This window comes from Carettochelys insculpta, chromosome 17, assembly GCF_033958435.1.
Source record: "Carettochelys insculpta isolate YL-2023 chromosome 17, ASM3395843v1, whole genome shotgun sequence".
NCBI lineage: Eukaryota > Metazoa > Chordata > Testudines > Carettochelyidae > Carettochelys > Carettochelys insculpta.
In genome coordinates, this window is record NC_134153.1 from 8,160,708 (window position 1) to 8,169,906 (window position 9,199).

At 38.6% G+C, this 9,199-nt stretch overlaps 1 protein-coding gene across 1 annotated transcript; it reads right to left on the minus strand.

Annotated features, from left to right (window-relative positions):
- Positions 1–921: 921 nt before the first annotated feature.
- GID8 (GID complex subunit 8 homolog) lies at positions 922–7,617 on the minus strand. Its single transcript, XM_075011472.1, has 5 exons — positions 7,542–7,617; positions 6,807–6,936; positions 4,691–4,887; positions 3,985–4,182; positions 922–2,985 (listed from the first exon to the last, which is right to left on the minus strand). The coding sequence occupies exons 2-5, from the start codon at positions 6,922–6,924 to the stop codon at positions 2,812–2,814; spliced, it is 687 nt and encodes a 228-aa protein (XP_074867573.1). The 5' UTR covers positions 6,925–6,936; positions 7,542–7,617; the 3' UTR covers positions 922–2,811.
- Between the last annotated feature and the right edge of the window lie 1,582 nt (positions 7,618–9,199).

Sequence of the window (9,199 nt, forward strand, 5' to 3'; positions counted from 1 at the left end):
ACAAATCTGCTTTCAACAATGAAAAAGATTTAGCAAGGATAATGCTACACATTTACTGTATTTGTTTTCCAACAGTGTGTTCAGAACAGACCATGTTAGATGCTGCTGTATCTTTCATAATCAAAGAAATCCATCTTCAGACCATTTTGTTATGTGAAGTGGAACAAAACAATGTATTTACATTAACAGTAAACTGATCAAAGTGGTATTTAAAGTGATTATCTAACAATGAGGGATATAACAAAATCCATTAATTAGTAGTCACTGAATAAGACACTTCTCATGCATAACAAAAAATTCATTCATGTACTCACATCTGCATTTACTGTATACGGTATTTCCATAAGTTATGTTTCACAGTACCTATCATTCAAGAATATTTCAGAGTATATATTATATTTGTATATGTAAATTATATACATTAATATAAAGATCCCTAGAAGTACCATAATGACTATCTTTATGCTTTCTGTATAATGCATAGCTTTTGAATATTTTCTTGCAGATAGACTTTACAGATTAAAGCTGCTCATCAATGTGGTTTATTAATAAAAAACAAATAACCCTTTACTAAAATGTTATATTTAAACCCCTTAGAAAACATTTTATTTTTAATGGAGAAAAAAATAAGCAATCTATGCACTTTGCCCAAGACTATATGGAATTAATGCAGCATTCTAAAAGTATGGCGAACTCTCCAACCAGGTCAGTAATATCGCATTTCTCATAGAGAAAAATGCTAGTTATGCCACAAAAATGCATCAGTTTCCACTTCCTCCTGGAAAAGCTTCAGACAATATTCAGCACAAAAAGTGTCAGACTGGAGGAAAAGTTGATTGGTTGTTCATGAAGAAATTAGAGCAAACCCAAATTTAATTTCTGCAGTTTGTTATGGAACAAAATTACACTAGCCACATCAACTAAAAATATTATACTTTTTGAAAAACAGCAAGTGACTGAAAACAATTTTTATCTTCTCAGTTCCAGTAAATTGTTAGAATAAACAATTACAGTGAAAAAAGCCAGCTTGTTATTGCAGGTGATGGCCCATGAAAGCTTATTATAGTTTGTACGAATTATAAGAGCTACATATGACGAAAGCTTCAGGATGTACAACAAAACCATCAGTAGTAAAATAGGACAGATCAGACTTTTCTTTTTTTTTTTTTTAAAATCTCACACCCCTTTACTAACCTTGGCACTGAGGCATCTCTATAGCTGTTTTGAAGACAACTGTCTCCCCCCAAAATTGCTACACACAATTAAACAGTGCTGACAATAATGCAGGTTTTGTTTTTCTCTAAGTCATGTATCTACAAAACTTTTACAGTTTAATTCATAAGTTTCCAGAGAAAACTAAGCGGAAACTAAGTAATTTCAATCTACAGGGTAATAGCTACCATATGAGGAAGGGTACAGTGTAAATTGCCAGTGCACTATGATACTATATTTTCTCCCCCAAATTGGTTCAGCAGTTTTATAATAACTCAGATGTATAGCTTTTAAAAATCTAGATCTCCATTTGGCAAGGTCAGTACAGAATACTACTAGATATATGAAATAATGCAAAATTAAGACGTACATCAAGCATAATCTCTTACATGCAGAAGACTGCAATTCAGTGAAAAAGAAAATTAGAGCTTCATGTATAAGCATTAAAGTTATAATATATCTAACTGAATACAGCCAATGAGCAATAGTACAGTTGTCACGACGAACTACATCTTTACAGAAAGATATGAAATCATTGGGAGCATGTAAAGGGGCTTTGTAAAGTTGCTGTTCCATTCATCCAAGACATAACATCCCAAAAGAATGGTTACCACAAGCACAGTACAAATTATGACACCCACCTGCGAATCACGCAAGCTAGTCCACAAACGTGGACACCCCCACATAAGGACAGACACTTGCAAAAAAAAGTCTAGGATTTTTCCCTTCCCCCACACATCACCAAGGAGACTTCAGCTAACCAAGCCATACACAAGTGGCCAGAAAGGGTATTGTAAGCATCTGACATCAGTGCAGGTGAGTGGAGATGAAAGTTTAATAGTGGAAAAAATCCCTGAATAATCCATACCAAAACCCTACTTAAATATATGATTTAATATCTTATTTCAGGAAGCCATTTTGGTCATTTTTGAAATTAAAAAGAAACTTTTATTTCCAGCAATACTAGTTGTGAAAAGATGGGTCACTGATCCACTGTGAACATAACTCTCACCATATAAATAAAGCACCAAAGAGTCAGAAACAAGGAAAATCACCCTTAAATTATGATTTACAAGTTTATACACTATTTCCTATGCAAAAGGTTGGCCGTACAGTAAGAAATTTTTAGATAGAAGCTTAACCAGTTTTTAGTTTTAAGGGGAAATGCATATCTTGCTGTAACTTAACATAAGGTAGAAAATATTCACTGATCTATAAACATGTCAAATGAGAGAGCTGAACTTATCTGACTAGTTAACCCCATTTAACTCACTGGCCACTAAACTAAGCATCAGTAGCCACTTAGAAACCTTCAGCACTGTACTTTTTAAAAATGCCATTTTTTTCTTTTCTGTTTAATTGGATTTTTTAAAAAATGTATGATAGTGCATAGCCTAAGTCAGACTTTCAAAGAGATACAGCGCCTTTCAATGCAATTTTCGCAGCATTTAAAAGGGACTTTTCTCCCCTTAAATAAGATGTTCGTTGAAAAAAATCTGAATTGTTGAGTGCTGTATGGTAGTAAAAATATTTCAGTCACAGACTGATAAACATATACTGTGCAGTATTAAGACTGCTTGGTGTCCTTCTGCACATAGTTTACTTGGGTTCCTCAATTGTCCCCTTGCTGAGGTCTGTCATTTTGGGATATTTTACTTTTTTCTGGTCCAGTTCATTCTGAGCCCACAGAAGTAGTTTCAATAATTTAGCCAACTTGGGTGTTGACTCACGATTTTCATAGTCTAGGACAGCTTGGTTAACTTCACTCCATACCTAGAAAAAAAAATATTAAATTTAGAATAGTAATTTATTAACTGAAGAACACTGTGCACTGTTTGTGGACCCATCAGGGCTGGCATGGTAGCCTTATGCCAGATAAGCAATCCTCAACTGCTACTTTAGGTCAAATTTAATACCCTGTAGAAAAAAAAATTAACCATCCAGTGTAAAGGAAGTTTGAGAATGAGGTGGTTAGGCCAGAATGCAATGTGCTCCAGGAACCTGGTAGTGGAGCAATCCACTATGGACTATAATCCAGAAGCACAAATTAGAGCAAATTCACCACCTAGATTATCACATCACCGTAGCATTTTTGGCTGTCCAAGAACACAATTTTTATCGTGAACTTTTGAAGTTCCACTACCACTTTCTACAATAACGGCTATTCTTTCCCTCCCTCCCCCACATATAAAATTGAACAGTCTGTAAAAAAAATACTCTGGGGGAAAACAGTTCTCTTTACAGCCATCCCATAAGAAAGTCTACAATTTCCTTACCTTCCCTATCTAAGGAAATTCTAATGCACAACACCAGAAGACATAGGAAAAAACAGTCAAAATGAGGAAAACCAAGGAATATTAAAAACAAATCCTGAAAGAGCAATTCTGATTTGCACTCAAAAGTGGATAAAAAGCCAGTAAAATGGAAACATCCTGTTTTCTAGAGCTATACAATAATAGAAGCATCATTCTGAACACCTTGAAGTTTTTGCTTGTCCTAACTTCTGATCTCTAAAAGAGGAAACTGTAGTTATAGATTTTGTAGACAGAAAAATGAGCCCCCTTGTTTCACAAATTGAGGATGTCTACATTACAAAATTATTACATGTTCAAAAATTATTGCTGTTACATTATAACAGAAGTCTCAGTTTTAGAAATGTCTGTTCTCCCTACCAGTTTATAAGTATTTAGTAATTAAGCACAAAATATGTTAATATTAGCATCCCCAAAGACAAATAAACGTGGAAAAAGCTTTCATTTGAGCACATATTACCTTTTGTCTCTGCATCATGTTGAGCAAATCCCCAAAGGGTGATTCTTCAGGATTATCAAAGGCAAGCAATGCCAGGGTGCGCTCCATTTCTGTCAAGCATTCTCTGCTCTCCTCTCCTTGTTCTGCCAACTGAGTCTGAGCAAATTCCAGGGCTGCCTCTGTCTCACGCTGTCGAATCAGTTCAATCAAATGCTGCTGCTACATGCATGAGGAACAAAGCAAGATTATTTGATGGAGATGTAAGTGATGTTTAATGTGTTAAGCTATAGGTATTCTTTTTCTTACATATTACTTAGCAAAGCAGTACTGAACCAGTATTTTGGCATTACTAAAACACAAAAACGCATTCTTTAACTGTTCTATTAGTTCAACAATCCTATTTTTGGAATTAAAAACCTGGAGGACATGTTTTCAAGAAGAAACTTTGTAATAGCTGCCAGAAGACGTGACTAATCAACAATAATTTTGGAGTTCATAAATCATATGCATGACCTAATCATGTTCCTCTTACCTATTACTGAATACATCAAACTAAAAATACACTTTAAAAGCTGCATTCCATGCCATAAACTAAGACTTCTCCTTACTAGAATGTTTTAGAAAGAGACAGTTAAAAATCACATCCCCATCACTTTAGTGAATGCAGACATTTACATCCTTTCTTCAATTATTCCAGTTACAAGATAAAGTGATTACTGAAACTTACCTGCAAATGAAAGTAAAGGTAGCGGTTTGTATCTAACAGTTCTGGATGGAGACTATTTATGAGTGCAATGGCTTCTTGAATCTGTCCTTTCAGTATCATTTCTCGAATTTTTATCCTTTCATCCAGAGTCTCTAGATCAACGCTAGGCTCAATTCCAGACTCCATCCGAAACTTCTCTGCGGCCTCTTTAAAGCCCTCTGAAATTTAAAAATAGATGGTCTTCGAATTGTATTTAATAAGCTATATACCAAAGTACAGATTTATCAAACCTGAATACTTCCAATTGTCTTCTATTAATGTAAAACACAGATTTTGCTTAAACAAAACCGTTAAGAGACTGAATGCATTTCTTCCGTGTTGCGAGCAGGAACTACTGGACATAATACTGTTTGATTTTGTCAATTAATAGGAACATATTACTGAACTGGCCTGGTGAGAACTGAAGCCCTCATCAGTCACCACCAGCTGCACTTCTTGGTCACATAGCCAGTCTCAAAGATAAAATCCCTGCACATGAAACCCTGAAAAATCAGACCTGAGGTCAGGAGGAGACACTGCATGGGTGTAGACTTGCTGGGCTGCACCAGATTAATAACAACCCCATCGAGCTTTGAGGCACCTGGAGTAAAACCTTACGATAAAAGACCATTGATATCTGGAACCTCACTGTTTCCATATAATGTTGTTTTCTGAATTTTTTATTTAATAAACTAAGCAAAAAGCATATATTAAGATGTCCAGGCAATCCTATCTGGAATCTTCTCAATGAAACAGGCATTTTTATAAATATATAATTATATGATTAAAAATACATGAACTTCTAACTCTCTCAGAAAGGCTAATTTAAATAAGATGCATAATTGTAGGAAAACATCACGTTTAATTCTCTTTAAATTTGTAGAGTTCGTGTCTCTTCAAAAAAAGCCTACATTTAACTGTGTGCAAAGAGAAAAAATGTATAAAATAAAATTTCAATGGAAAGGATTCAAGTTGAGCATTAGATCTTGTTGGACATATTTAGGAATGGTTATCCTTTTGCAGGAAACATGACAGCAACAATTGTGTTCATCTGTTGTATAAAGAGTCACACCTATTTTATAATTAGCATAAACATGAGAATCTGAGCTCTTGCTGCACACCATATGAAGGCTCTTTTCATCAGGAAAAAGGTCACCAAACTATATATGCACTCTCTTTGTATGCATATATACAATACATGACAAACTTGGCATGGTCACTCTAGTGCATCTCCCATTGCTCAAATTCCAGCTGCACATGAACACAAACTGGGAGGTACACTTGATAAGTATGAACATCTCTACTACGGTGCACCTGGCCATGGAATTAATATATCACATGACCAAAGGACAATGTCTGAGGAGTTTCTCGTTTCTCAAGTTGCAGTTTCTTAATGCCTATCATGTTAAATATTCTGGTATTCATGAGCAGTTTTGGGAAGAATTTTTCCTCATAATTAGTCTGATCTTTCAACCAAATTAGCTAAAGGTGGTTTCTCATAATTCCTCCTGCTCTGTGATGAAAAAAGAGTAGAGGCAGCTTGTTCAGGGATGTACAAATGACATTTGTAGAGGCCATCAAATTTTCCGAATTTAAGGAAGATACTATAACCAAAGATGTGCTATCAAGTTCTATGTTGTCTTGGGTAACAGTGTTCCAAACAAGGAATGCTATGAAGGAAACAGCTTTTTTCACAGAAAAGCTAAGATCAAAACAGACAGGAAAGACATTTTGGATAAAATCGATAGAAATGACATTGTCAAAATCAAAAAAGTCTGAGGAGCTACAACTTTACTTCATAAAAATAATATGCTAACAGAGTATGAGTAATACACTATTAAAAGAAATAAGAAAGTACTGAACTTATTTTTCCCTTTTCCAAATGTACAACTATTTTTTATTAAATGATCAACCACATTTTCTGTCAATTCTAGAAATCGCAGAAACTATTACCTAAATTTTCTGTGATTTCTAGAATATCAACATTTCACAGGTCCTTCTAGTAAGGATGAATTTTGTTTATTAAAATAAACATCAGATAATCTAAAAAGAGACCAACCCACTAAATTTAATATTGACATGCATGGCTCACTGTTACCTGTAACAAGATAATTCATGATCAGGCGATTCATATCAGCTCTCTGGATGTGCAAATTATTGAGTTTTTCCATCCATTCATCTTTTGTGATTTCATCTGGTTTTTCTGCATAACTCATTCTGAACTTTCACTATAAGGGATAAAAAATTATCTTACTTGGCACAAACACCAGCAGGCAAAGAAAAGTTAAACCTTACTTGCCTTCAACAACAGCGTGACCAGCTCAGTCATGACATACTTTCTTTGGGGGTTCAATAAAAAGTTGTGGAAGGGGGAACTGAACTCTCTTTGAGACCAGCCACTGGAACAGAAACCCACTCACGGTGTAATTCCCTCCCCCCCATAACAACACGCCACCACACAGGCGTTCCCCTCCACACTCCCCCGGCACCCAGTCGCCCTCCGAGGCGGCGCGCATTCCGTCCCTCACACCGGCTGCCCGGCCCTTACCCCCCACACCTCACACGGGCCGGTTGGGTCTCTAGCCCCAGCTCGCTCCAAGACGTTGAAGGGTTCTTCAGCCCTACCAAGCGCGCGTTCCTCAGCCCCGCTGTTCCTCTGGGGGTGGGCCCGGCCTGCAAGGCTCCGCGAGGTCCGGGGCCGCTTCTTCCAACACCCGCAGGCCTCGCACCCTCTCCTCTGGCGCTACCCGAGCCGGGCTCGAACCCCGAGCGCCGCCGCCCGAGCCCCATCGCACCAGGGGAGGAAAAAAAAGGCCAACGGGCGCCATCTTACCGAACGAGCCACTGCGGCTGGCTCCGGTGCGGAGACCTAGGCGCCACTCCACCGCCTCACTCAGCCGGGACTCCGGCTACAACTATGGTGTCGCGAGAACTCCTCTCCCAGCCAATCACACGCTGGACCCGGCGAGCTGCGCGCACCATAGAGATGGGGACAGAGGAAAGATCATAGAGATGACAGGCAGCAAGCCCAGAAAGCAGGTCGGGGTGGTACCATAGAGGTTGCGGCGGGAAGGTCTAGACAGCGCTAACCAGGGGAGAAAGTTAGTGTGGACGTGCAGCGGGGTCGGCCCTTCGTTCCCTGAGCCCTGCTCGAGGTCAACGCTACGGGGCGCGCTCCTCACCGCCGGGCTTGGCAGTGACAGACTGGTTAGGGCCATGGAAGCCGGTGGATGAATGTAAGCAGTCCTGTAGCACCTTAGAGTACAGCACATTTATGAGGTAATGAGCTTTGGGGGGCAATACCCAGTTTACCGTGAAAGCTCATTACCTAATAAATAAATTTGCTAGACTTAAAGGCTATGTCTACACTAGAGCGATCTGTTCACGTGTTTCTAAAACTTCTGTCAACAGATCATGTCCGCACTGCAAAGCGGATCAAAAGAGCGATACCCTCTGTTGACAGAGGGCTTAGAGACTGCCCGGCCTCTCTCTTGACAAAACAGCCAACCAGATGCACAGCAGACAGGGTTGCCCACTGTCTTGGAAGCCCTGTCTGTCAGCAGAGGGCCCCCAGAATGTCTAGACCACCTTTCTGGCAACAGAATCTGTCATCAGAGGTGTTCTGCCTTATGGGGGAGTGGCAGAACACTGTTGACAGAAGTGCCACGTTCTGTTGATTTACTGTCAACAGAACGCCGTGGGAATGTGGATGCTCTGGGGGTTTTGTCTACAAAACGCCGGTGTTGTTGACAAAACTCTCTAGCCTAAGGTTTTACAGGGCTACTTGCTTTGTTTGGTGAAGGTACAGACTGACATGGCTATCCCTCTGAGACTATTTACTATGCAAGTGGATGAATATGAATCCCAGGCACAGACCATGCAGGACTGGGGGGTCAAATCTAAAGGCATATTAAATTGGGTTGTCTGAGGATTATTACTATTGGGATGCTCTGATGTCACCATAGCACACCAGGTTCATCTGCACCCATCTGTAGGGATTATTCTGTGTGTGTTTCCTTTAGGCCTTTTCTACACAATGCTCAAATGTATTGTTTTAACTACACTGCTATATTTCAATAGGTCAAGTCCAGATATAAACATGCAGGTGCTGTAAAACTCTGTCCAAACAAGGGATTGTACTGGTTTGACTATGTCAGTTTCAAAATAATTTTAAGAAACCAGCCCCCTAGCTGAAATAGGCAAATCGGTATTAAAAAGGCTTACATATTCAGAACAATATATACCAGGGTCCTCCACAAAATCTGGTAATTTCATTTTTCTCTGTCCCCATTTGATGTTGGTATATGAGGTTTCTCTGAACACTCATTTTTGCAATTGCTCTTGAAACGCATAACTCCAAAACTCACTCAAATTATTATAGTATAGCATAACCACTATTTAATAATTTTAAACTTGAGTTATATCTCAGAGAATAAAAAGGATTTCTACTGAATGTTTGTCATCAATACAGATTTTTGAACAAGGAAGTAT

What these genes read in the sequence shown, in the direction of transcription:
- GID8 (XM_075011472.1), bottom strand. Translation starts at nt 6,924, where the DNA reads ATGAGTTATGCAGAAAAACCAGATGAAATCACAAAAGATGAATGGATG. An exon ending in CATGAATTATCTTGTTACAG is followed by an intron (nt 4,888 to 6,806) that starts GTAACAGTGAGC and finishes TTTAAATTTCAG; the next exon opens with AGGGCTTTAAAGAGGCCGCA. An exon ending in ACATGATGCAGAGACAAAAG is followed by an intron (nt 2,986 to 3,984) that starts GTAATATGTGCT and finishes TTTTTTTTCTAG; the next exon opens with GTATGGAGTGAAGTTAACCA.